General features: G+C 41.6%; 4 protein-coding genes across 6 annotated transcripts; 2 read left to right on the top strand and 2 right to left on the bottom strand.

Moving 5' to 3' along the window:
• Positions 1-1644: 1644 nt before the first annotated feature.
• Positions 1645-8736, top strand: echdc1 (enoyl CoA hydratase domain containing 1). 2 transcript variants are annotated; one of them, XM_086310734.1, is made up of 7 exons: positions 1645-1678; positions 2854-2919; positions 3835-4010; positions 4128-4270; positions 4376-4428; positions 4565-4645; positions 4734-8736. In XM_086310734.1, the coding sequence occupies exons 2-7, from the start codon at positions 2855-2857 to the stop codon at positions 5149-5151; spliced, it is 936 nt and encodes a 311-aa protein (XP_086166860.1). In that variant the 5' UTR covers positions 1645-1678; position 2854; the 3' UTR covers positions 5152-8736. The 2 variants fall into 2 exon arrangements, with proteins under 2 accessions (XP_086166860.1, XP_086166861.1); XM_086310735.1 differs by having other exon boundaries at positions 1647-1678; positions 2848-2919.
• Positions 5735-11211, bottom strand: LOC147318668 (E3 ubiquitin-protein ligase rnf146-like). 2 transcript variants are annotated; one of them, XM_086310731.1, is made up of 3 exons: positions 9535-11211; positions 8817-8875; positions 5735-8453 (listed from the first exon to the last, which is right to left on the bottom strand). In XM_086310731.1, the coding sequence occupies exon 3, from the start codon at positions 8442-8444 to the stop codon at positions 7284-7286; it is 1161 nt and encodes a 386-aa protein (XP_086166857.1). In that variant the 5' UTR covers positions 8445-8453; positions 8817-8875; positions 9535-11211; the 3' UTR covers positions 5735-7283. The 2 variants fall into 2 exon arrangements, with proteins under 2 accessions (XP_086166857.1, XP_086166856.1); XM_086310730.1 differs by having other exon boundaries at positions 9530-11209.
• mdh2 (malate dehydrogenase 2, NAD (mitochondrial)) lies at positions 9716-11261 on the top strand. Its single transcript, XM_086310732.1, has one exon. The coding sequence runs from the start codon at positions 9843-9845 to the stop codon at positions 10854-10856; it is 1014 nt and encodes a 337-aa protein (XP_086166858.1). The 5' UTR covers positions 9716-9842; the 3' UTR covers positions 10857-11261.
• rspo3 (R-spondin 3) lies at positions 11259-25446 on the bottom strand. Its single transcript, XM_086310733.1, has 6 exons — positions 24547-25446; positions 20607-20801; positions 19904-20047; positions 19615-19761; positions 19287-19472; positions 11259-12786 (listed from the first exon to the last, which is right to left on the bottom strand). Exons 1-6 carry the CDS (start codon positions 24641-24643, stop codon positions 12566-12568), a joined length of 990 nt encoding a protein of 329 aa, XP_086166859.1. The 5' UTR covers positions 24644-25446; the 3' UTR covers positions 11259-12565.
• Between the last annotated feature and the right edge of the window lie 2497 nt (positions 25447-27943).

Below are 27943 nucleotides of genomic sequence, written 5' to 3'. Positions count from 1 at the left end.
TTTTAAACAGAGTTGACTCTATTGCTGCCTTGGTTACAGTGCAGTGTATCCTTGTTGATGACCTTTTTACGTTTGCACTATGACTGTGTCTGGCTACAATAAACCATTTAGGGGAAATTACACTTTGATCCAGACAGCTGCCGCTTGTATGTGCAAAATATTTTCCTTTGAACGGTCCTGTAAAACAGTATGCGATGACAGTTTTAAATAAGGCCACTGCTATCTGATCAGCTGTGGTTCTAGGCATGTGAACGCAACAATATTTTGACAAGTTCTTCTCAGATAACCGTTTTGTGTCAAGTGAAAAGGAATCCTCAGCAATCCGAACGAAATGAGGGGGGTATTTTTGGTTCCTCTGCTCTTTCCACAGAGATGCTATGGGCTGTGAATAGCGGTAGAGGATGTGTGGATTGAAGGGAAGGATTTATGTGTCCACTAACCACATGCCAGACCACGGGGCAGGAAGTGTCTCAGCCTCCTTCTGTTTTTGGCACATATTTTCCACCTTTTCCTTCACCAACTCTTGCTATTTACAGTAAATTATCCTCTCATTCTTATTTATTTATGATTATTCACTCTCTGCAAGCCCATGATTTCTAACTCTTACTCAACCTTCTCTCCTTTCTCCTTCAAATGATGATAAGACTGGGCAAATCTTTACAAACCTCAGTTTTTTCATTGTTGCTGTGACTGTTGCTGTGAAAAAAATGTAATGAATTGTCTTAAAGATGTATTTAAAGGTAATCCTTGGACAGTACTGTGATCTCAGACACATTTTTGTCTATCGCTCACAAAGGTTTTATGTTTTTTGTGAAGCAAATAGTTCCTTAGACAAAGCACATATCATAAATTCACTGGGAACCAAAATACATTCAAAACCAAATAAATATGTAAATATATGCGAATAAATCGACCCCTTTGCCATTATAGTATTGCTGCTCAGGAGAAACTGAGCGAATCTTAACCCTCATCTTGATCTTATTCCAGCCACCTATTTCATATGTTTTGCAATGCCTACTTTGTGTATACAGTTTTGGTTGTTTGACAAAATGTTGACATAGTGCTAGATTAGAAAGAATCCACTGCCATGACCTGCTCACTGGTGTCAAGTAAAGATGTTTTATACTATAAATCATCACCGGTTCTAATAGGGTTTTAACATGAAAACCCACTGTACAATAGTGACAACTTTACATAGGTCATGTTATTATGAATGCCAAATGCCTGTGCCGACATGGAAATATGAGTCCTGGGTGCTTTTTGAAGGGCTGGTGTCAGTGCTACTGAATAAGGGCATGTCTGCAAAAGCCAGAGTCTCAGTGTGCAGTGTTTACAGACATGTGATAAAGAGCAGGTCTCTTTGTGCAGTCCATAGGCCTATGATGGATAACATTATAGTTCAACAATAAATTATATATTTTTTTAAATATTGTTCAGTCTATGCACCAGCATTATATATATATATATTGTTTCTTTAAAAAAATATAAAATCTGTTTATATATTTATTTTATTTAAAAATGAACAAAAGTGCAGGAAAGGAACATGAGTATTACTCCGCCCCCTGGTGGAGGACTTAAACACCTACAGTCACACGCTGGCTATCGTATTTGTTTCCTGAGTTCTAGTTTCTAGGGGGGCAGATTTCAAAGTGACACCACCGGACTGTCATAAAGCAAGGTTGGTTTCGTGTTAAGTGTTTTATATTGGAAATAGCGACATGGTAAAATTTTATAAACGAATTTTACGGAACATATTTCATTCGTTATTAAAACTAGAAAAGGACTGCTAACCCAGTGTATTTCATTTGCCAGCTGTGAAATGCTTCACCTCTAAACAGAACCGTATAAAATGATTTCAAAGTTTGATTCTTCGTCTGGGAATTTTATTGATAAATTGTTTACTAACTCTTTGTGTTGATACTCTTGTATCGTACTGCAGTAGTTTCAAAGATGTTTTCCTACATGTACTGTATGCCGGGCTGGTTAATACTACAGACATGTTACAGATGTCAAAAGCTCCGGTTGTTTTTGCCCATTTCATCTTAATGCAAAAAAAAAAAAAAAAAAATGCTACAATACATTTTAATGTTCCTGTTTCACAATATGTTGTGGAAAGACAGTTTATGTGGGTTTGTCTCTGTACACAAACACAGTGGGTTTTAAATCAAGCAATCAACATGTTATTAAAAAGCAGATTTTTAGCTTTAATTCAAAGACTTTTGCAAATATTTTGAATAAACTGTTTAAGAATTACAGCAATTTATACACATACACATTTACCTATTTTCAGTTTATGAAAAACATTTGTGAAATGCATTAACTGAAAGCTCAAAGTCTGAAGTGTCCATTACATATTCCCACTATGATTCTATATAAAGTGATCTGTCTAAGTTAGGGGAGAGGCAAGGTATTGATAATAAAATATGGCACTCTATCCAGTTTAATTAACAGAGGTCTCTACTTCATGATCCTTCATGGTGGCATTAAAGTGAACTACAGTTAACCAGCCGCAAGTGAAGAAGACACATTATTAAAGCATATCATTAAATCAAGCTTATTATTATATTAAATACTGATAATATGCATTGATGCCATAATAAGGTGAATAAATATATAACTCCTGTTATGTGAATCTTTAGGGCTCTTTTTATTCACTTTCACTCACACAGATAATGTGATGTGTTGCTTATTGTCATCTTGCAAAGTATCCTAGTATCATTTTATCATGATACCATCAGTATTGTACCTAACGGTGTGTCGTATTGTTTGGCCACAAGTCTGAGGCAATTTCACTGAATCTAGCTAAATGCAAATATTTTCTCTCTGTGTTTCTCTGCCATCATGCAGCAGCAGGATGGTCCTCTGTGCGCTGAGGCAACAGGTCCTGAGGTGCAGCAGTCACTGCAGAACCTGGGCCAGGTGATGGAGACTAGACATCATTGCTCATCGCTATAATGGCAACAGCAAATAAAGAATGTCAACCATGCCAAGTTAAATCCATTTTACTTGTTCACGTATTAAAAATGATGAAATTCATGTTGATCCTAACATCACAATTTCAGCTAAACTGGATTATATATTTACCATTTATTTGCATCACTTAGTAACATACATCCCCCATGCTGATTTAAACAGAGGTTGTAGTTGTTTTTTTTTTTTTTAAACCATTCCTTCTTCCTCTGTTTGTGAGTGTAAGCATGCAGTTTGACCTTTGAGCAACAAGAATCTATTTGGCTGCTTTGTAAAAGCTTTCTTTAAATGACTGTTATTGATATCTTAACAATCAGTATCATTAAGCTCATTTAACCTGCAGTACTCTCTGGTCATATCAGTACAATTTAATAAAACCTTATCAGCTAAAGTCCTAATAAATGGTCAATAAAGATTTGGGCCATGGATCACATGTGTTATGCAGTGTGTGTCCTGCATAACCGCTTTCTTAAAACCCTTCCATATTTTCATTAAGATTTGATATAAGAGTATAGCTAATGAATGGATATTACTGCCTGCTCTGTGCTTTTGTACTTGGAAGTATCTTTTTAAAAAGTAGACTTTTAAAGAAATAGGCTCTTAGGTAGGTAAACTTACACTAGCCTTGCACCTTACACTTAATAGGATGTGATTTAAAAAGCACTGATAGTATGCAGACATTCTGTAACTGTGTTTAAAATTATTAGAAAGTCTGAGATCTTTCATAGACCCTTGAATGACTCTGATGCCATTGGTTTGTACATTTAACATGACTAACATGTCATTTAACTTTAACGCACATATAAATAAGAATGGAGTTTAAAGACAAAAAGGCATTTATTCATCCATGAGTGTTTCTCCAAGGCTGCTGCAGAGACAGAGGAGTAGCTGTGTTTACTCCAGCATCCACGGCTTCAACCAGGATGAGATCAAAGAGAAGCTTCAGGCCTTTCATGGAGGCTCCATTGATCTGCTGAAACAGGACTCTGGCATTGCGGTGCTGACCATCAACAACCCATCTCGCATGAATGCTTTCTCTGGTAAGGTTACTTTACATTTGACGCAGACTGACAGATAAAAATTAGCCTCCCATAAATATTTGTAAGTGAAATTGCACTTTGGTTTATTGCCTTGATTATTTTTTGCCCTGCTGGCAGGCAGTATGATGATAGATCTGGAGGAAAGGGTGAGCCAGCTGGAGAACTGGCCAGAGGGCAAAGGCCTCATAGTTCAGGGTGCGGCTGAAACGTTCTGCTCTGGGTCTGACCTTAACGCTGTCCGAGCAATATCTAACCAACAGGTAACAAAGGGGACAAATTCTTTACTGCATTCATGTCTATCTTGGTGTGACTGTCTGGATTCCTCTTACTGAAGATGCCTAAATGATGCTTTTCTTGTCTCATAGGATGGGATGAAGATGTGTATGTTCATGCAGAATGCTCTTACGAGGCTGCTCAGGTAAGGACTCTAGTTTTCCTCTCTAGTGCTTTTTTGCAAACTACAACCGTTACCTTTATGCGCTTAAAGGGGTCTTAGTTTAGTTTTTATATAATGTGCACCACAGTATGCTTACAGGAGCATTTTCTTAGTGTAGGCTCCCCCTGATCTCTGTTGCTCTGGTGGAAGGGAGAGCATTGGGAGGCGGTGCAGAACTCACGACTGCCTGCGATTTCAGGTAACGCTCCTGAGAAGTTTCCGTTACATAACAGCATTTTATCCAAAAGCTAATAATCTAGCATGCGTATGTTATTCCTTTCTCGCAGATTAATGGAGGCAGGCAGCGTGATCCAGTTTGTCCATAAACACATGGGTCTGGTCCCAGGCTGGGGCGGTGCTGCCCGACTTGTCCACTTGGTTGGAAGCCAGAACGCACTGAAGTTGCTTGGCGGGGCTGTAAAAGTGGATCCCGAGCTTGGCGTAAACATTGGACTGGTGGATGGAGTCCTGGAAGGCCATCAGAAAACAGAAGGTGCTGCCCCTCTCCTGCAGCAGGCTGAAAACTGGCTCAGTCGCTACACAAAGGGACCTGCCCCAGTGATCCAAGCTGTGAAGAAGGTGGTGCTGTCAGGCAGAGAGCTTCCTTTGTCTGAAGCTCTGAGGACTGAGAAGGACATATTTGGGACGGTGTGGGGCGCTCCGGCTAACCTGGAGGCCCTGGCGAGCAAGTCCAAACACAAATGACTTTTGTGGAAACTAATTTTAGGGGACTAAAGTTATATATTTGTTTTGATTGAGTACTTTTACTAGGTGCATCTGTTCAAGTGCAGTGATAGTGAGAGATGAGTCATTCAAAATTCTGAAGCGCTGGGCCAATTAAGCATTTCAGCCAATCATAGTAAATATCATAAGTTGTACCCCCCCCCTCCCCCCCCTCCCCCTCAGTGTGTTGTTCATTTTTCAGTAACCCGCAGAGCAAATAAGGCTCTGTAAAAAGTACAAATGTTCAAGGACTGCAATGGAAAAGGACAGGTCCCTGGAGCTTGCTGAGCTTGTATCCCCTGTTCCCCTTCCAAAGGTCATGTTTCCTGGCAAGACAACCAGCTGGAGTGTTACTGTCTGCTGTGGTCAGAATACCAAACACCACGGATGTGAGTGAAGGGAAGCCAAATACTTGGTGTAGAGAAAAGGTGGATGAAATGTTATGTAAAGTGTCCCAATTGATTGCGCTACTTTTAAAATCAGGATGGAAATATTTTCCCAGACTATGCACTGTCACAGAGACGCCAAAACAACAAAATACAGTCTCCAAACAGAGCGAAATAACTTCTGGATGTTGAAATGACACTTTATTCTTAAATTACGAACCATAAAACAAACAAAAAGGTTACTAAGCAAAAAAAAAGGTTACACAATGATTTATTCTTCCAAATGGAAAGTTTAAAACTGAGCCGATGACTGAGGCATGTAAGAAATAGAAAACCAATGCAACTTGAAACTTCTGCAGGATGACCAATAGCAATGGTATAGATTTGTTCTCTTACTCCCCCAGACATAATATATAAGAGGGTTTACAACCATAAGAAATGCACAAACACAAAATTAAAACATTTACTCAAACTGAAAACATCAATTCTCCACATCCTGCCAACCAGTAGTGTTTAAGTAACTCTCTCTTCAAACACGCACAGATTAGAATACACATTTATTGAGAATACTTTAATCTGGGACACTAACATGGAAGCTTCAGAGGCATCAGCAGCTTTAAAGGCACAATGCTGCTACTCCACAGTAAAATGCCAATTCTTCAAAGCTGGGAAAAGTTTTACACATTCATTAAAACATCTTAGTTGTCATAAAACTGCAGGCGAAATCAAACACAAAATCTTGGCATATAGCCAGATAACCTCAGGTTTCCAGATATTCTAGGTTGCTAATCATTAAGTGTCAAATTTACAATCCCATACAGTTTAAGAGCATCGTGTTGAAAATGTTTCCGTTCTTCATCATGAACAAACTATATTCTTTCTTTTCAAACCACAATTAGCTCTGAAATGAAAGACACTTCGAAAAAGTTCAGTTAAATTAAAACTTTAAGAAAATGCTTCATAATTAGTTAAATGTGAAGGAGACTGTTGAAGTAAGGTGGAGGCTAGGAATAAGGTATTAAGGGTTAAATTCTCTGCACGAGTAGGCAGATGACTTGAGCTCTAATGAGCTCATTTCTGCGTGCTATGTTAGCTGAGAGAGTTAAGTGCAGATGACCAGAATGCAGCCGTTCATAATGGCTGAGTTCCAAAATCCCATTATGCCTTCTTTCACTGGAAGTCACAAATCTGACTGGGGCTAACACTCTGCCCCCCCTCTGGGTGTTAGCTAATAAATGTAAACAGGTAGGTAGGTTTGGCCGAAGTCACTTTTAACTTCCACTTGCCTGCAATTTGAAAAAAGCAAACTTTATACACCTGCAGCCAGTAGTGCACAGACTGATTACAGCCAACTCTGTTGCACCTCCCTCAAATGATGTGCTGAACAGAAAACGCTGTGTATTCATCTGTTTACCAAGCTGTACCTTCTCTCTCTCAGAATGAGAACACTCAGTTCCAGAACATGAAAACAAACTTCTGCTGACTCTGTATTTTTGTGATGAGACTGTTAGAATCACGCAGATACCTCCAGATCATTGTGCTCCCAGAATGGGGCATACAAATAGAGGAAAACGTGGTTCTGTTTATTACTGGATGTGTAGTGCATCATTTCTCCTGCAGAAAGTATTCCACCCCCATTTGATCTGTGACCAAGTGAACGACAGCATAAAGCGAGGAACAAATTAATGAGGAACACAGCCATTTGGTGATAATATATTAATGATCGCTTCACACCTCAGTCACTGTACACTGGCCATCAGGCATTCTGGACCTTCCACTGCTACTGGATGAGGGAGACGGGGAGGCAGACTCTGAATGAGGAGGGGCTCTGTTCTCTGGATTCAGTCTTTGTCTCCTTGGCCTACCCTCCCGCGGCTCCACACGCTCTCCATCTCCCCCGTTCTCTTCTTCATCCTCCTCATCCTCATCATCACTCCAATCTCCAGAGCCAGACTCATCTACAGAGGTGTGAGGGTCAGAGGACCTGGAAGGTGAGGCCTCCTCCTCCTCATCTTCCTCTCCTTCCCCAGCCTCAGACCGCTCATGAGAAGGTGTGGGCCTGGGGCTGATTTGCAGCTGGGAGAGAGCATCCTCCAGAGGGGGGCTAGTACTGGGGCCTGGCTGACCACCGAGGGAAGTGGGAGGTCTGGCAGGAGCTGAAGGGGCTGATACAGTAGAAGAGATACCTGTAACCTGTTGCTGTATATTTGTTAGTGTGGTATCAGCCCCATCAGCAGAGTTCTCTCTACTTGTAGCCCCCACGGCCCCACTAACACCCTCAGTGTCCAATCGCAGTCCTGCCACCCCCTTCTTGGGAATGTCTAAAACGTCTCTTTTCATCTTACGTCTGCGACCGTGCTCATTACGCCTATACTGCACCATGTTCTCCAGGTCAGCTACATACAAAAAACCAGCAATGAGCATTTCGGCTGTCTTCTTACCCTTGGAGAAAGCGTCCTCCAGCTCACGGCTGGTTCGCTCATCATACTGCCACCAACCATTACGCCCCTCATAATACCAAGCGTGATCACTCGCTGCCCCACCTCGACCTCCTGCTGATGCTTTCAGCTCCTCTGGAGAGAGAAGTGTAGGCCTTTCCAGGAAGTCATCAGGTACTTCTTGTCTACAGAGAGCACATCGTTTGCTCTGCCAAGATGCTCCCTTTACACACAGGAAACAGAAGACGTGATGGCATGGCAGTTGGACTGGGTGGACGCAGCTCTGCAGACAGATGGCACACTCAGGAACTGATAGAGCTGGGGATGAGTTGCTGGAGCCAGAGCACGATGATTCTGCACTGTTCCCACTTCCACCACCACTGTTGCTGCCTTTCTTGCTGGATGGGAGTGAGCTAACAGAGTGGTCTACCTCTCCACAACTAGCCATCATGAGGAAGTACTGAAAAAAAAAACCACAAGAAATATCATAAAGGAAAATGTTACAATGAATGTGTTCTACCCATTTGTTTATTAGTAGTGTTAATTTCAATACAGATGTATATTGTGTGAAATTATTAATATTACTGGAGATATTATTCTGTGGCTATCATGCCTAGGTAAATGAATATATCTTTCAATGAAATGGACACTATGCAGCTGATTTTTCTTTTATTTTTATTGCTGTCATGACTTCACTTAACACAATGTTACTGTCACAAATTAGCAAACAAATAAAAGGCTAAATAAAACCAGCTTTTAATGTTGTCTAAAGGCACACTGGTACCATCACAAAATTCAAATACACTATCCATTTTGGACTTACTGGAATGAGCTTAGTGCTGATGTATCATCAGGAGAGCTGTTCGACCTTGAAACTTGCCACTGTCAAAACGAAAAGAGAAGTGAGTGAAAATGTGTTTCATCTTAAAATACATACAACTGTTCGGTACAATAACAAGCCATTTCTTATATGCATACATTTCCTCCCAATCAAACCCTTCAGCTCTGGCGTTAAAACCGATTACTTACAGGTTGGGATTAATTCACTAGTTATAAGTGAAACCTAAGAGGTTACTGTGTGTGATACAAAAGGCTGCTCAGTTACCTCACAACAATCAGTGAACTGTGCTTTGTGACTTAAACCTTCTATCGTTAAAGCAGGGCTAGTGACAAGCACATTATTTAATTAAATTTAACGGCTAACGATGTGATGGTTATAATACTCACAATAACTATTAATAGTATATATAAAAACTTGTCTGGCTGATTACCCAGCAGCTGGTCAAACAGTACCGTTTTACTTGTAAAACGAGTCGAACAATAACGACACAGAGGCTTTTCTCGACTGACAAAGCTTCCATAACAATGAAACCTGTTGTAGTTAGCTAGCCCTGGCTAATCTGACGGCAGCATTGTGACTCCAGCAAATAGACGGCGTTCATTTGATGGCGCTAGCTTATTTTAGCAGGGGCGACATAAAGAGTCAGAAGACGTGTTTTTCTCACGACACAAACACCGCAACGACCGTACACGTACCGTACTGCTGTGTTGAGCTGGTTTTCGTTACAATTCTTTTGATGGTACTAATGTCCAATTCTAATTTGCCCACTTCTGCTGTTCACTGGCTTTGTTTTCCTACGAAAAAGAAGCTGAGACAAAGACGACGACGCAGCCGTACGAACTGACGCAAATCAGACGTAAAATCGCGCGACCATTATCTTCGACGCATGACAACTCGGTAGTCTTCCGGTTTGCTAGTGGCTAGAGGACGTTGGTGTCACGGAAGAGAGGGGCTCCGAAGGCGTTTCAATTTTCACTCATTTCAGTAGCTGAATCAACATTCAAGAAGATGTTTTCCCGTGCTGTGAGACCTACCGTTAGCCTCGTGCGGGGCTTGGCCACCTCGTCACAGAACAACGCCAAGGTGGCGGTGCTCGGGGCTTCGGGCGGCATAGGCCAGCCGCTATCGCTGCTACTCAAGAATAGCCCCCTGGTGAGCCACCTCTCCCTGTATGATATCGCTCATACACCCGGAGTGGCTGCAGACCTCAGCCACATCGAGACGAGGGCCAAGGTGACCGGCCACATAGGCCCCGACCAGCTCGGCGCTGCGCTGCAGGGTTGCGACGTTGTGGTAATTCCAGCCGGCGTGCCCAGAAAACCAGGCATGACCCGCGATGACCTTTTCAACACCAACGCCAGCATTGTGGCCACCTTGACCGATGCCTGCGCCCGCACTTGCCCTGAGGCTCTGATCTGCATTATCTCCAATCCCGTCAACTCCACCATCCCGATTACATCAGAGATCATGAAAAAGCATGGAGTGTACAACCCAAACAAAGTGTTTGGTGTCACAACCTTGGACATTGTAAGAGCTAACACCTTTGTTGCAGAGCTCAAGGGCCTGGATCCTGCTCGTGTTAATGTGCCGGTGATTGGAGGCCATGCTGGGAAGACCATCATTCCTCTCATTTCCCAGTGCACGCCTAAAGTGGAGTTCCCTGCTGACCAGCTCTCCGCCCTGACTGAAAGGATCCAGGAGGCCGGCACAGAGGTGGTCAAGGCCAAGGCTGGAGCTGGATCTGCAACCCTCTCGATGGCCTATGCTGGCGCCCGCTTCACCTTCTCCGTCCTGGACGCCATAAATGGAAAAGAGGGAGTGGTGGAGTGTTCCTTTGTCAGGTCTGAGGAGACAGAGTGCAAGTACTTCTCCACACCTATCCTTCTGGGGAAGAACGGCATCGAGAAGAACCTTGGCCTCGGCAAGTTGTCCGCCTTTGAGGAGAAGCTGGTTGCTGACGCCATCGGTGAGCTGAAGGCCTCTATCAAGAAGGGCGAGGATTTTGTCGCCAACCTGAAGTGAACAGTTGACCCCCTTAAAAAACAGCTGTGATTGAGAATTTGTTCAGTCTATTTAAAGGCATCTGGCTAAATTTCCATCTGTCAGTGTCTCCTCTGTCGTTTTTGATTTAGACTCATCTTGATTCAGATACCATCCTTTTGAACTTGGTTGTATTTGTCATGTATAATTAATGTTCTCTTCTCAAACATTGCTTTATCTTGCACTTAAGATTTGTGTACATACTGTAATGTTGTAAAGTACATTTAAATCAGAATTTCATATATTTTCATGTGCAACCCCACATTAGTGGAGACTTCTTTGCTAAATGAATGAGGAGGAAATACTGTCATGCCTGATGCAAAATGCAGTAGATGCTGCTGTTGAGCAAAAATAATCACTCCACCAATAAACAGTTTAGCTTTAAAATGTTTCTTTATTTATTTTTGCATAAAATGGCTTGAATGGGTACACCCAGATGTGACTATCCTAAATTTCATATCTCATATTCGTTTACTTGTTTAAACTGACCAAATTGGGTTATGGATTATTCAAAAATGCACACAAATTTAATAACGCACTTTAATAAATTCAAGTATATTTTGCCAGAGTAGCTTCAGCTACAGAAAGATGGGCTCCCAGTATTTTCTTTTTTTTTTTTTTTTAAAGTAAGTTTTTAAGGCCATAGCTTCTTACTACTGCAATCAGATTTAAGCCAAATGGAGAGCGTGGCATCTGTGTACTGAGTTTCACTTCCTAGTTGAGATCAGCTAATACTTGTTTGGATTGCACAAGATGAAGGTGAAGGGGCAAAAAAGAGAGATTAAAGCAGTCACAGGTACAAACCCATTATAGTTTTATTTGACATACAAGTGTTTTGGTTTCTAGTCGGAGCTGTATTGAGAGCTTCTATTTACACAAGAAAAACCAGTGGTAGATTAGATTTATCACTTATCTGGATAAAATTAACATTTCCACCAGACATGCATACACTTGAAACTTTATGACCATAATCCTTTTATTCATACCAAGCGGGTTCCCCTTTAGCTGGCCACACCAGATAGTTTGCTTACAGTGAATATTCTAATGATCTTGCAAATACTGCAAAGATGCAGTTGCCTACAAGGTAGGTCACCCTCAGCTGTAGTGATTATGAAGATGTCACGAGATGGAAAGAGCAAAAAAAAAAAAAAAACCCTCACTTTTTATCTTTATTTTTTCTTTACAAAATCTGCACCAAATAAAGAGATCTAAAGAACAAGAACAACAATAATGAGAATTCTTCTACATAATGCTGGAAAATCTACATTCAAAATCCAAGATGCACAATGTTGTACCAGAGCCCTATTAAATAACCATTTCAACAAACGTGTAATGTCTTTGTCTCTCATTACATTTCTCTGACAGTCCTCCACACTGTCACAGACAATTCTCAGTGTTCTGCAGTCCCAACAGCAGTCTCAGCAGTGTCTCCTGGACTTTTCATAAGAGACGCTCTCAGCGGTTGAAGAGGAGCTGAAAACAATAGTGGCTCCAGCCTTTTGGCTGAATGTGCCCCGTCCTGCTTGTGCATAAACAGTATATTCAAATCATACAGGTAGCAGCAACACCCCTGCAGAGAGAGGTTGTGAGTGGGGCAAACAGAGGTGAGGGCGGGGAAGTTTTGGAACACGAAGGATGGGAAGATGACAGAAGTAAGGTGGTGAGGCATTGGATGTTATCTCCCCCGAGCACTACTGGATAGGGCCGTCTACAGGTGAGACTAGCTCTGTCTCATGGCCTCTGCGGTGCCTGTGCTCTGTTTTGTTCCTGTTAACAGAATCTTCACGTTCACCCGTGTCTCTCTCCTTCTCTCGTTCCCTTTCTCTCTTCCTCTCCCGCCTCCCCTCCTGATTCTCCTTATCTTTCCGGTTGTTGCGATTCCTTCCTTCTCTCCGCTCATTCTTCTTCCGTCCTGAAAATTAAGAAGACCAAAAAAAATTAAGATTTGCAACGTCAGTGGATTGTGGGAGGTGTCAGTAGAAATGACTGCACAAGTATTTTCACAAAGGAATTTGGAATAAAAATATTGTTAAAAACTGCAGTAAATGTAGTAAGATGTCAATAATATTTCAAAAGATTGTCCTGCTGGGAAACCTCTGTGAAGTAAGAAATGCCAATTCCAGAAAGTATGCACTTGAAAGTAAAGCATTGTGCACAACTTTCATTTACAGTGCAACATGCTAAGGTTCTCACTAGATGTCAGTGTTTAATCAGCGGAAGCAGCTACACTGTCGGGTCTATCAGCTGTTGCAGCCCTCTCCGTGTGTGATGAGTAGACCTTTGTCCAAAATAGAAAGCCTTTAAATAAACCCCCAATTTATCTGTTCTTGCAACACCATCTCATAAACAAAACAGAGAATTTTGGAATGTTGAAGGTTTATCTCTGCTCGAGCCATAGTTAATAATGATAATAACAAGATCCAGCCGCAGGGAGTTTTGGAGACAGGACCTGCAAGTGAAAGCAGAGGAGGCCCTTTCCTGTTGTTGTACTGCTGCCGCTCATGTGTGAGTGGAACGGAGCAGCACGGCCTGCTCGGCTGTTGGCTGGCCGGTCGGGGATTGTGAAACTGCTGAAGTCGGCAGTAGGCAGAGACATAGGGAGAGGGGAAAGAGAGATAAAGTGGGAGAGAAAACGAGATCCCTGTCTCTCTCCTGTCCGCTTCACGTTCACCCCCCAGCCTTCCTATGCTCATCATCTCCCACTCCGTTCATTAATCAAGGCAGGTGTCTGCTTGGACCAGGGATCAAGTCTGACCCACACATTTTGAGCTTGTGATATGAAGCTCTCTCTGCCAGCTGTGTTTAACCTTCTAGAAATAATGAAAGAACAAGAGGACAGGAGACAGACACCACAGTGAGCAAAAAGTAAGTAAAAAAAAGAACAAATTATTGCGAAGACAGGTGATTTTAGTGATGGATGGTTGGATAGATGGACGGATGTAGTAATCTGACTCACTGACTCATTCGGGGTATGCCCCCTGTCCTCTGTAAACACAGGAAGTCCCCTTTGCTCTCATTGTTTTCTCTGCCCTGACACCATAACTATTTACAAGTTCAGTGGATTAGTCATACTGTAGCCCCTGTGCTTTTGTCGAGCCAGAAGAGAAACCTAATCCATGCCAGTGTTGAGATGATTACGAGAGTGTTTATCAAACCAACCTGCGTTTGGTTAGTTGGAACAGTTTCTGATGGGCCTTTTGTAAACTGTGTGTTGACATGTGTATAATGGTCCACAAATGGGACACCTTAAGAGGTTCTGGAACATTTTCAACCGACATTTAGCACATTCCCAAAAGTCAAGTTTTGATGAAAAATATCACAGAGTCTTAAAAGACTTTCAGTGAAGGATTTTTTGGCTGTGGGGAAAACACATGAAACACTTCCAGTAGCGTCATAATGTGGAACTTGAGCACATGGGCCATCAGCTTCCTAAACCACCGTGAATTTAGCTTTTCTTTGCACAAAGACTGGAAGCGATCGGAAACAGTAATTTCTGAACAATGCAAAGGTTGCTACTTTTTTGGAAATAAATGGAACGTAATATGTAATTTTTTTTTCTGTTTGTTTCAGGATTTAAATTGGTTGCATGCATTATTTGGTGAGGTTCAGAGGCACTGACCGGCAGATTTTTAAACCTTATGTCAAGTCCTAGGGGCCAGAATTGGTCCAGCAAAGACTCCAATCTGCCCCACTGAAAGGAGTACATAGGTTTTGAACTTTTAGCTGTATTTTAATACATTTTACAGCTTTTCCTATTAATAAAGACCTCCCCCATTGCCATTCAAACTGTGCCAAGGTAGATAAGAAAAGATTTTCTGTAAATTAACCACAAAAAAAGAAAAGGAAAATAGGTCTTTTATAAATATAGACAGTCTGGATGATTAGTTAAGTATCTTTATGCTGACAGAAATGAGTTTCCTTTGATCCAGCCCACTAAAGATCAAAGTGGTGATAAAAAATGAGTCTGACATCCCTGCGCTAGATGATCAAGTTAGCAAGCGAGCAGTGTCCTGGCATCTCAGCACATAGCTGGCATGCTTGACAGTCATATACATTTTTGATATAATGTTAAACCATTAGTAGTAGCTACTCTTTACGGCTGAGCCAGTTGTGGTAACTGCCACAGCTGGGAAGCAATGGAAACATTTATGATTATATGACATATGACATTTCTGGCAAATCTGGATCCAGTAAATATCTTGCCTGTAACTACTCTCAAATTCAACATAAGACGCCACAGATGACAAACATTTGTCTTTTGTTGTAAGTTTCCTGTAATCTATCATTAAGGATCATCTGGAATATGTGAGTTGGCATTTACAGGAGCTTTATAAGGCTCTAAGATTAATGCTGCTCTAGTCCAGTAACATGGGATATATAGGTTATAGCTTAGGGAAAGCTGGGCACTGAGGCAATCATATTTTAGGGGAGGGCTGTGCAATCCTATGGAGACACCTCTGTTATCAGGCCATGTTATTCCCTTTGAAATGCATGCCTGTACATTATAAGTTAGTGTAGATCTGCTGAACTGGCTATGATATAACTGCAAGAAATCTGTTACAACATTGTCATAAAGGACAGGATTCAAGAGGGCTTTACTGACTGCATACACAATACTCCCTCTCTCTCTCTCTCTCTCTCTCTCTCTCTCTCTCTCTCTCTCTCTCTGTGTGTGTGTGTGTGTGTGTGTGTGTGTGTGTGTGTGTGTGTGTATGCTGGAGCAATAAGTGAGCAAGCATGCTACACTAAAAATATCAAAATAAAAAAACAAGCAGAAGTATAGAGTGGTGAAGGAGGAATAAGAATCACAGACCGTATTAGATGACTCTATAACTGTGGTGAGAACAGCAGACAGACAGAGATCAAATGAGAAAGTTAAGGGGCAGTGAGGGTAAGGGGAGGTTTGTGTCTATGTATTTAGTAGGGGCACTGTATTCTGTAATGGAATACATTTTAAAAGTAACCTTCCCAACACTGCACATCCCCTGTGGCAGGCGTTCTGTCGTCCGGGGAGATTTTGGCGAGAGCCAGGCGGGGATTATAGGCTATGGGCTGTCCCATAAGTGGAATGTTGGCTGCATGGTTGGCAGAATGTCATGGGGGTCTGTGGGTGTGTGTAAACCTCTGCCCTCGCTGACTGCTTGCTGTTAGTTGGCTCAACTGTCTCTAATATGCATGAGTGTCACTGAGGGTGTGTATACTGGAGTAAAAGGGGGGCTAAGGTCCATCCAGCTACAGCGATAGTGAGGTGAACTGCAGGCTAATTGAAGGACAAATCAGACATTACAACTATTGAGAGAGAAGGCAGCAAATGAGGTTGTGTATGTCAACATCAATAAATTAGCTCTGAGACTTAGCATGTCTGCTTCCCCACAGTTTTACACCTCTTCCGATTTTATATCACTAATTTAAAAACAGTGCTTAATCAGACCCAGGTGGCATTTGGGATTTTGAAATTGTTCTGCAGCTTTGCGGATGTAGGAGCTACAATAGCTGACACCTTTGGAGATCAAAAGCTTTTTTCCCCTAATATCAGTCATTTTGAAACAATGCATATGAACTGTGCTGTGATTGGACACATACAATCTATCATGCATACACATATTTTGTATATATTTACATTTATTTGATTGTTTATATTGAAACAGGTTTTAAACAAGTTGCTAAAGTTGTCGTTGGGTTAGTTCTTTGTTGCACTGCAGCATGTGACAATTCAAAGATATACTTAGGCTAAAAAAGTCGCTCGTGGTCAAGGTAGCCATTCGTGTTACCTGAATCCTTGTTGCTTGCACGAGTGGCAAAAGTACAGACATTCTGTACTTAAGTAGAAGTGTAGATACTTGTGTTAAAAAGTACTGTTGAAGTACTGATTCAACTTCTTTACTCAAGTAAAAGTGAAAAAGTAAAGTCTCTGAAATGTACTCAAAGAAAGAAAGTAAAAAGTAGTTGCTTAAAGGACAATTTTGCCATCCATTTATATGCACAGGTAATAGGACCACAGGTAAATGCCTGGAATGCCACATTACCAGTCCATTCCTGGGGGCACGTGAGAATGCAAATGTCAGCACGGTTAGATGGGACAGTAAGCAGTCTTTAACCTGCCCAATCTTGATCTAGTACACCTGAGTGTTTACATACTACCTCCTGCCATGTGCTACATGTGAGAAAGGGTTATTTTTGACAGTTTCCTGGGATGAGTCGCGCAACGTCATCTGAAGATTACATGCAAAATTATGAACACTTACCCTGCAAAGTACAGCACAGCCACTACCTTCTAACTGGTTTAAACAAAAAAAAAAAGAAGGAAAATTATCTTGCCAACATGTCAACATTTACTGATTGTGCATGCCCGTAGCCTTTTATGAACTGATTAAAGGTTCTGTCGCATATTTCCTAGATTTAATACACAGACATTTGGACACAAAGTATCACAAGAGTTTAGGTTTGCGGTACAGATGAGTGAAAATAAAAGCAAGAAGAATAAGGAGAAAGAAGAGCAATGGTAAAGAAAAAAAACAACAGGGTCAGGCCAGATTGGATGAAATGAGTGAAGGACTTAGTGTTCTAATGTGGAAGAGTAAAACAATGTACTGAGAGAAGCAGGAACAGAAGAGGATAGAAGGGGGCGGAGGGACAAAAGAAGAAAGTGCAAAAGAGGAGAAAAGGATGAGGACAAGAGGAAGGATGTATCAGTGTCAGAGAGCTGTTGGAGGATTACTGGAGGCTCTCTGAAGTCAGACCACTGACCCTCTAGCGTGTGCAGAACGTAAACAGCGGGTAGAGGATACACCGAGGCAGATAATTAGCTCCCACGCACCAGGGTTTCTCTTGGAGCTGGGGCAATCGGGTTATCCCACAAAGGAGCAAAGTCGATAAGAAGGGTCTGTACTGTGTCTGTGCACAGATCTTTCTTTCTTTCTTTCTTTCTTTCTTTCTTTCTTTCTTTCTTTCTTTCTTTCTTTCTTTCTTTCTTTCTTTCTTTCTTTCTTTTTCGTTCTATCTGTCGCTCTGTCTCTGTACCCCTTTCGTCAGTCTCTGGGTACATCAACAGATCCGTCGACTCTACGCTAGACTCTCGGCACCGACCCCAAATGACTGGGTGCGCTAGCTGGGAGCTTATATGGGGGTCTATGTTTTCTTTGGTTTGTTGGGGAGTGTGTGTGTGTGTGTGTGTTGGGGATGATGATGAGGGGATAGATCAGTGAAAAGATACAGATAGGAAATGTGTGAGAGAGAGACAGAGGGCATATTTCACAGTCTGCCTTACAAATCACGCCAACTCAGTATACTGTCTTCACAAATTACCACTCTGAGTAATGGCTGTGTAGTTATTTCAGTGAGACAATGCTGGTATGTGTGTGTGCCTGCATGGAAATGTGAGTATGTGCATCTATCGCTCTTGCTTGAAATGGAGAATGGCACATCTATATCTGGAATTGTTTGTGCCTGTGTTGGTTTGCATATGTGTGTGTGGGAGAGAGTTATTGCATATGTGTGTGTGTATTGGCAGCTGTGGGGATAAACCAATACTGATCCCCTGGTCGCCGCGTGCCTCCCAGGGGGAGGATGTTGATGTTGAGCTGGCTGTTTCTGTTCCAGAGTCAACTGCTTTTCTGCTGCATCACACACACACACACACACACACACACACACACACACACACACACACACACACACACACACACACACACACACACACACACAGTGTTTGTTCTGTAAGTGTGAGGCCCCAGGGGGCTGGATCTCAGCCTCCTACCCTGTCTGCAATCTGTCATTTAACACTACAGAGCCCAGGCGAAAAAACAACCAGCCGTAGCCACCAACCACCTCAGCAACCACACGCTCAGTACGCACAACACAAGATGATTGTAAATGCACTACAGCTTCGGGTTTAAAAGGGGACGAGCCCGTCTGAAAGCAGTTTGCACTCTATTCATTAGAAATAATCACGCTATCCCCTGTTTACTAGGAGCACAGAAAGCGGTTTTACTGTTTAAAATCCAAAGAGCTCTCATGGGTAAAACACGCAGCATAGCCATTGCAACATCACACATGTGTTCTCCCCACTGTCCTCACTCTAGCGACAATGACAGTCCTCTGAGTAAACAGTCGTAGTCCTGAGCGGAAGAACGGCTAGCTCTGGTTGTTCAAGCTTAAGCAGTGTGGTCTGGAATTCATAGAGAATTGAAACCGTGCCATGTAGCTCAAATACAATGTTGGCAGTAAGTGTGATGGGTCAGCAGCAATTACCAAAGACAGTGTAATATATAGTAAGCATCTTATTTGATAATTCCTTCTGGGGGGGAGGGTTGTGTGTTTTTATGTCGCATCACGTGGGATTTAAGTTGGGCACAAAAGCAGTGCTACTCTGTCACAGCATCTTCTCAGAAATTATGTTTTTTTTTTCTTTACCTGGACATTTCCTCCTCCTGACCATGCACTCTCTGATCTCAGAGACCTCAGGGCAGGGTTTGCCAAAGGATGACGGGTACTGCATGACCTGCCTTGTGCGGGTCTCCTGGCCCCGCTTGAAGCCACAGGTTCTACCAGATTTCGAGCAGGGGCTCCACTCGCTCCATTCACCCACCTCACAGTGCACTGACAGGAGAAAATTGGCAGAAGGGGAAATATAAGGATAATAAATATTTTGCAAAATTTTGACATGGGGTTACTCGCTTTTTCAAAATGGTTATTTACCAGACATTTTTCTTTAACATATCCACACTCACACTGGACTGACCTTGCGGTATGCACTCCATGAGTTTGTCATTGGGCTCATAGTCCTCTGGACAGACATGGTGACACATGCCACTGAGCTGGTATAGGCCCGGTCGGCACTGCTTACACATGTCGCTGCTCACACATGACTCACAGTCTGCAGGACACTCTGCACAGACAAAATGTAATCTGGCATGTAATATGTTTAATGTAGTTCTATATAAACTAGTTCTGCAACCCAAATAAATGAAATAAAAGGCGAACTTAAAAAAAATCCCCATGCCTGATTAATGTAAACTCTGAGTACTCACTGAGAATACACTCCCTCTGTGCGTCGCTGCGGACCATGCCCTCGGGGCAGTTCTCCTGGCACTTGCCCAGGTGAAGGTAGAATCCTGCTCGGCAGTGCGTGCAGAAGTTCTTGTTGAAGCAGGAGTCGCACTCCGACCTGCACTCTGACGGAGAAACACAGACCCACCGCCAGCGTTTATTTAAACCATACAAGTTATCGTGTGTGTCCTGCACGTTAAATATACAGGGTGTCACTGTGTGTGTGTGTGTGTGTGTGTGTGTGTGTGTGTGTGTGTGTGTGTGTGTGTGTGTGTGTGTGTGTGTGTGTGTGTCAGGCTGGAAAAACAATATGGGACACTGCGGGGAAATTAATGTTTTACAGGCTGGATCATGATAAATGATTTTAAACAAAGCAACTCTTGATTTCATATAATGTCACCAAAAGGAAACATGCTAACAGGGTCAGTCTCATGTTTTTCACTTGTTCAGGAACATGTAGGCCTCGACTTCATGCCATACTACACTTCACTAGGCAGGACATATGATTTAATGATGCACACAAAGTCAAGTTACGCTTTTAAAGGCACCATATTTAGCCTGAATATTTCAGTGCTTGTGCTCGTTCAAATTTGGATGTTCTTTTTTCATTGGAATCATGCAGTCAGTTAACATATCCATAAAAATTCTTTTAAAATTTTTATATTTGCAGTTCATTTGACTCACTTGTACAGGTGTTTCTTTCAGGAGAGCGTGTGCCATAAAAGCCTGGCGGACAGGAAGTCATGCACACCCCGATCTGCTTCATCCCAATCCTCTCCAAATGCATGAAGAAGCGCGGCTTGCAGGAAAGACAGCCATTGTAGTCAGAGCAGGTCAGACAGCCACCCTGCTGGCACCCTGAGCTCACACCAGAGATCGCTGTCGAGAGGAGAGGGTGGATGGGTTTCACATTAGATATAGATCTCACACACAAAAATATTAGGATTCTTATAAAAAAGGAATATTTATGAATAAATATGACATATTTTTCCAGATATTTTAGGGCAACTCAAAGTTCTGAGTGCATGTATAACTCATTCCTTCAATGTTCCACCTTTTTGTATAAAAAGGCAAAAAGAGAGAGAATACCAGTGCTTTTCAAAACTACAAGAGTGTTGCTTTTGTTACAGAACCTTTTATATCTTTTTATAATTGAGGCAAAACTCACAACAAGCACTTGATATCTGAGTTTTGCATTCTCAAGTTTCTGTCTACGATAGCTTTAAAATCTTGCAGTGATGGTAATAAAACAGGGAATGAAATGAAAATGGAGAAAAGGTTAAAATCCACATTTTTAAGTGTGAGGCCAAAGGTAAATTTAGCTCCACCAGGAATTAAATATATTTACAAGGGTTGCATTACAGAAGACAAACCACTTAATGTCACATTAACTTAAAGCCCAGTGCCAATGACAGCAATTTATTCCATATTTGCAACTCTGTTTATGTGCATAAGTACTGAAGTGTTTAGTTTATGTTGATATATATTCAAGAGTAGAGTTGTCCTCCCCAACTATATACCAGTTTGAGATGATTCACCACACTTTGTCTTCCATGGATGAAAGTACAGGTTGTAGGTTTTAATCATTTTAACTGTATGTTGCAACTTTGTCCCCGGCATGTTTAATGTCTCTCAAATTCCAACATGTTTGCATCAGTGTGATAGTATTTTAAGTAAACGAATCATAACAAAGGCTAATAGTGACAAATTGTAGAAATATGACTTCTTTGAAAAAACATAACAGTCTTATATAATATTTGCTCTTTGGTGTCTGATTTAAATTGGAGCACAATGAACAGCGATAAAGTGGACAACCACAGAGGTGATTTACTGAATACAACCTGACATGCACACCAGGTCCCAGGCACCTACAGTGTTGCTGTCTCCATGAAGACATTGGTTAACACACTTCCTTAAATAATGGCATAATGGAGGGTTTTGAGAAACCCTCGCATGGACAGCTATGTGACAGAAACATATTAATCCATACAAGGAGTGACTCCTGTGTGAGTATATAGGCAATAAGAGTCTTTGAGAGATTTCCCACGTTTTATATACTATTATATTCACCTGCGCTGCTGCTTCTGTTTGAGAGGTGTTGCCATAATCACATATGTTAGGTAAATTAAAAGCAACCCCTGCAAGAACGTCAGGAATTGGTTTTCCTCCCCAGTCTTGGCATTGCATGCCACTGGCTTTCATTGGCCAGCATTTTCAACTCAGGGTTTAGCTGTCAGTTTACCATAGATCATGGATACTTTGTTTGAAATATCCTGACTATCTTTACAACCGCTGTCCATTTGCCCACATGTGTTCCTGCCAAGTTGCCCTGATTCACAGAAGCCTTAAAACACAGGAATTTGGCCTTCCCCTTGCTTTTGCACCAACGAAGCCTCAGTTGGACAGTGGTAACTTGCATAACAACAAGAGTTACACATATAATAAACACATTTGCACACATACACATTTTGTTTTTCTTTTTTTTTGCAACCCCCCCCACTTCATTTCATCCATTGTGTTACATGCTTTACCTTCATGCCTCTCAATTCACCCAGGCTTTACTGTGCACAAACTCTGTTGTTAGCCATAAATCAAAGCATCCTCCATGAAGCTGAAACGTCTTCATTAACTATAATATTAATGTAATTCCCACTATTAACCCGCCCCCTTTGTTTCTGGGTGAATCATCACAGACAGGAAGCTCACAGCTTGGGTTCTGTCTCTGTGTGGTGATTTGGACCTGCTAACTGAATGGTCATTGACCCACCCCCACTCACTCTTACCCCCTGCTTTCCCTCTAATGTCTGTACTCATTCACCCTTTCACCAACTAAACCCTCCATCCTCCCTAATATCTGCTTTCTTAGAGGAAGTTGGGATTCATAGAAGGGCCTATCAATTGATGGTTACTGAGTCAGTCTGTAAGAAAGAAGATTAACCTACTCCTTAACACAAAAACCAATTAACATTGGGTCAGTATGTCAATATATGCTGAGGTTACAATTTTTTAAATCTTTTTGAGTAAAACAACATATTTTAGTGTATCGTCCTGCACAGAAGTTGTTGACGTTCTCGTTTCATCTCTTTCACACTCTGCTGAGAGGCTCTTTAATATTGTTTAGAGGGAAATAAACACAGAAAGTGAAAATATGCGGGGGGTCTAAAGCAAACACTGATGTCTACATTTGTGTGGTACAAACACACGTTTAAGGGAAAATAATCAACTCATTACATGCCCGATAGATTCGACATCTATCTGGTCCTGTGTGCAGGTCTGAGCTCTGCAATCCAATGTAAAGAGAAACAGGTGTAGTGAGATCTTTTAGCCCCAGGTGGCAGGGATAAAAACATCACTCCGAAGGTCCATTGTTGTAGATCACAGACAGTTTTGACCATACTGGCAAGCGATACATGGAATATTCCAGTTATCACCGCTCATCTCAAACGGAGTTAGTCACAGAGCACATCTGGAGACCCTCAATGATAAAGTGTGCGTAGGAAGAACAGAAAAAATACTTTATTGATAATTATTTCATAGTGTCATGGAAAAAAGCTGCTCATTGCCCAAGAGAGGAGACATATTGTTGGACCCCAGAGAGATATATGAGAGCCGAAATACCTTCACAGTCAGTGTGGAACTTCTCTGCTGTTTGCTGGAGTCAGTTTTGCATTGACTAACATTTTGCACAATTACAAGAGTTACATTTTGAATTCATATTCACCAGAACATGAATCCATCAGAATGTACCCTGCTGATGTGCACCAACAGATTAAAAAAAATCTCCAAAAAATGTTTTTTAATACTTTATAGTATAAGGCAGCAAATTCACGTAAATCTCACTAAGTATATGAGCTAAAGCTTTATTATTCACCAACCCTGAAACCAAACAAACAACAAACTCCGCGCATGAAGTCTGCTCCGCTGACCGCTAGAGAGCGACGGGAACCACGAGACCGAGCGCACAGGGAGGCTGCTGCAGCCTTCAGGTGAATGAATCCAATTAAGGAAAAGGGTTTTAATAGAGAGCTTGATTCGCTCACCCAGTCTAGGCACGGGCAAAATATATACATTTAATAAAAAAAAAAAAAAAAAGAAAAAAAAAAAAAAAGGAAATACCAGTTTTCCAAATTAAGCAAACATACATAATTATTAAACTCCATTGCAGAAATTAGAGTTGGGAGTATGGGTGATGGTAATGTGTTGTTGTTGTTTTAAGTATTTTGTTTTTATCTATTTATTTATTTGTTAATTATTGCTTTTAATCCTGTTTCATATGCAGAAAAATTAAATGTCACCTGAACTTTTATTTGATGATGTTTTGATTTGGTGATCACTTTAAAAGCGCATCAGGAGGATTGTTTGTTTACTTTCATATCTGTCAATTTATTACACGGCGCAAAATTAATGTAACCGATTAAGAAATCTGACCAAAGACTAAATATTGGAAGATTTGTTTTAATGGCAACAAGATGTACGATGCAGATCTTCGTAACTTCGACTGAAATCGGTTAATAAATATTGTTGAGCATAAGCTGAAATTAAGTGAATATCAATTAAAAACTAGAAGAAATAATATACAAGCCTAATAATGGGACTTTGTGGCGCGGAACAGCACTTTACTCACGTTTATGTTGCCGGTGCCTGGAGCTGCTGTGCTGCTGACAACCAATGTAATCCATGCAGTGCAAGATGATCAAAACAAAGGAGAGTTGTAATTGCATAGTAGCCCAGAGGTGAGACTCGTAAAGCCAATGTCAATGTTCGCCAAAACACTTATTAATAAGATTCCGTTTTCTGTCCCCAGACGAAGACAGAGGCGGGATTGCAGGTAATTCCTAGACACAGCGGGACCCCCAGCAATGTGGTGATATGTGGTGATGGTAATGTACAGTGGCCCAATGATGCCTGGGCCGCTTAGACTGTAACATCCTGGATAAGGTCCACATATGTGCCAAGAAAGCCAGACTGAGTTAGGGATCCGTTATCCTTGTAGTTATAAAGAACATCCCCCCCAACAAAAAACCCCCAAACAAAAACCAAACAACCACGCCAAAAAGATGGATTTTCATCCGTTGCGAGGAGGAGAAAAGTAGAATCAAACATCAGTGAAGGTCGCAAAGAAAAAATAGAATGATTAATGAAGCATTATCGTGACTCTCGAGAAGTTTGAGGGATTAAATCCATTTGTAGAACTCCAAATGAACCTTTCCCTCCCTCTCCAAGTCTTTCTCAGAAGAGAACCGTGCGTCCCGGTGTACAGACTGCGCTAATATGCCGAGGGTCTCGGCTTCATCTGACCATCAGCTGACGTAAAAGCCACTACAGGACCAACAACAGAAAAGACAAATTAAGTTTTTACGTTAAACAGCTCGCGTTGCTCTAACCACCAAGCGCACACCTCCTCCTTCTCGCTGAGCTACAACTGAACCAAAGTAAATCTCCACAGTTTCAGCGCTTTTCTGCTTTGCGTGCAGGACCCATTCACTTCCCTCAGCCCGCTGATGACTTCAGCTATCTCTCTCTCACTCTCTCCCTCCCTGTCGATCTCTCTCTCTCTCCGAAGCTTGGGATATGCCCTCTAAATAAACTTTGGAGTTCAGAGAGAGAGAGAGAGAGAGAGAGAGAGAGAGAGAGAGAGAGAGAGAGAGAGAACCTTGTTTTTCAGCGAGGGTTTAGTAATGTGAGCTGTTGCTTCTCTGTGATTCCTATTTGGTTTTGCTATGAAGCTTTGGATGATCATTACTCAGTTGTTAAAAGATGTCATCAGATGTATACTTGAGTTTTGCTAAATCTTTTGTGCAAATTAATTTCTGTTTGATAAGCAGAAGAAAATGATAGACGGATGAATGAATCGATGGGTAATTTCTACATCTCATAAAGGAGGTATTTTCCATCCTAAATAATATAATAAAACATTAGTGCCGATGTTTTTGAAGATGTTTTTGCTTTGGCTGACATTCTTTGGACAAATTCATATCAAAACAGTTTTTCTCCCACTGAAGTGACATTTTAAAGTCACTCCAGTCGTACTGAAGTCTGCTGAGTACGTATCTGCCAAAAACTGTTATTTCATGCATTTGAAGAGTTGTGAGATTGCTTAAATGAGGCAAGTGGTGCAAAATGGTCTCATAACGTTCTTGATAAATGCAACCTTTTTCTTTTTCTTTTCTTTCTTTTTTTTTGCGACAGGGAGGGATAGTTCAGCAGGGAGGTAGAAAATCCCCAAAAAGCAGTAGCACCTCACTGTATTGCCTCTAGAGGGAGTTCCATAAAAGCTTGTGGCACAGATTCTGCACAGAAAAGCACGGGGATCAGTAGGTTATGGGGAACTTTACACTTGACCTTTGTTTGATGAGTCACCGTGTTTTTTCTATTTATACAATGTAGAAGATTATTCAAGAGAATAACAGCAAAGTTTAAAATAGACATGTAACCCAAGAATAATATTCAAATCTTGTTTTGGCCTCAAATTATTTAACATCAAGGAAATATAAATACACTATCAGTCAGTGATACATATGTCGGGACGACCTAAGCACGCAGACGCAAACAATGCAGGTTTAGACATTTTGGTGATAAATTCTGTTAAATGGATGGACTTTGTGATTTACCTCTACATTTAGTGAACTACAGCCTCTGGAGACCAGAGCAGAGCAGTGGAAAGGGCAGCTGAAGCTTCATTTGTCTAACTAGTGTGTTGATGTTTAGGGGAACAGTATCCATGAGTCCAGTGCTTTTCCTCCCTGTGGCTTCTGGTCTTTCATCAGTCACTGTGCTGAGGAAAGCAATACAAACACAGTGTGGACTAGTTCTTTATAGCAATACTTCCCTGTTTGCCTGTCTGTACTAACTCAGGACCAGGACGGTGAGACATAACAGAGATTGATGCATTGTTTTAAACCCTTTCACCTCCACCGAGGCAGACTCCTGGATCCAAACTTTGCCACAGATGCGTTAATGTGGAACATGTGACTCTAATACACACATTTGTGTCTTCTTGCCTTCCTTTTTGTAAACTGGTGTGTCTTTGAGCAGCGGCATAGTAACGCCTTTGTTAAACTTTGTCAGACTATGAAATGTAATCTCATGTGTCTCTCTTCCATGATTTTGCAAAAAAAAAAAAAAAAGGGGGGGGGGGGGGAGTGTTGCAAAAACATTCAGATACAATGTTATGAAAAATTATGAAATTTGCCACCTTGCTTCCTTTAGTCCCATCAGTTTGGTATAAGGGATATGGAAGAATAATGCTGGTCTTTGTGTGCCAGTCTGAGCAAGCCCATGGGAATAGGCACGTGTGTGTATCTGTGTGTGTGCGGGTGTCTATGTGGCACTGGGGTGTGGAAGGTTAAGGTCACTTGGTCAGTCCCTGAGACCGTCCAGTGAGAGAATCACTCGACACCTGTAAATGAAGTCGGGCAGGTGCACAAACCCTCTCGACCAGCGATGGATGTACGCGACAAGATTTTTTTTTCTTTTTAATACCACATCCAGTCCTATTTTAGCCTTAATCCATTTTAGGCATTGTACAAGACTTTGTACCATTATACATGATGACACAAAGTCTGGCACAAATTAAGGTTAGCATAAAGAACTTTTAAATTCCCAGCTGTTGCTTCTGGTGTTTTGTTTAATAATATGTGTGTCATGATCCTGGGTCTGCTGACCCAGCATTTTGTGTCTCCCCTGCTTTTCATGTATTTCATGTCTGTGGCTTATGTTGTCAAGTTCAGGTTGTCATGTCTATATCTCACTGTGTTTCCTGTTTTATTGTGAAGAGGTCTGGTGTGTCTGTGTTCATCATGTTCAGTTACTCTCCCCCTGTGACGTAATTATGTTCATGTGTCAGCTGGGTTCCCATGTGTTGCCACTTCCCTCATTATCCTCCTGTGTCCATTTAGTCTGTGTGTTCTCAGTCATTCTTTGTCAGGTCGCCCGTTGTACTGGTCCGTTGTATTCGTCTGTTGTTACTGCTCCGTTGTTTCTATGTCTCCGCTCCAGGTATCCCTGTCAGTTCGTCATGT

Source organism: Aulonocara sp. 'chitande type north' Nkhata Bay, linkage group LG11 (genome assembly GCF_057382095.1).
Source record: "Aulonocara sp. 'chitande type north' Nkhata Bay isolate Kocher_YH1m ecotype deep benthic linkage group LG11, A_spYH_male_GT1.1, whole genome shotgun sequence".
Taxonomy (NCBI): Eukaryota; Metazoa; Chordata; class Actinopteri; order Cichliformes; family Cichlidae; genus Aulonocara; species Aulonocara sp. 'chitande type north' Nkhata Bay.
This window is presented reverse-complemented; position numbering and strand designations above follow the sequence as displayed.

Excerpts from the sequence above, each read along its gene's own strand:
- echdc1 (XM_086310734.1), top strand. The coding sequence starts at position 2,855 with ATGGTCCTCTGTGCGCTGAGGCAACAGGTCCTGAGGTGCAGCAGTCAC. Across the intron at positions 4,011-4,127 it reads TCGCATGAATGCTTTCTCTG|GCAGTATGATGATAGATCTG; the intron begins GTAAGGTTACTT and ends CCCTGCTGGCAG. Across the intron at positions 4,429-4,564 it reads GCTCTTACGAGGCTGCTCAG|GCTCCCCCTGATCTCTGTTG; the intron begins GTAAGGACTCTA and ends TTCTTAGTGTAG.
- LOC147318668 (XM_086310731.1), bottom strand. The coding sequence starts at position 8,444 with ATGATGGCTAGTTGTGGAGAGGTAGACCACTCTGTTAGCTCACTCCCA.
- mdh2 (XM_086310732.1), top strand. The coding sequence starts at position 9,843 with ATGTTTTCCCGTGCTGTGAGACCTACCGTTAGCCTCGTGCGGGGCTTG.
- rspo3 (XM_086310733.1), bottom strand. The coding sequence starts at position 24,643 with ATGCAATTACAACTCTCCTTTGTTTTGATCATCTTGCACTGCATGGAT. Across the intron at positions 19,762-19,903 it reads ACAGAGGGAGTGTATTCTCA|AGTGTCCTGCAGACTGTGAG; the intron begins GTGAGTACTCAG and ends TTGTCTGTGCAG. Across the intron at positions 12,787-19,286 it reads CAGGAGGAGGAAATGTCCAG|GACGGAAGAAGAATGAGCGG; the intron begins GTAAAGAAAAAA and ends CTTAATTTTCAG.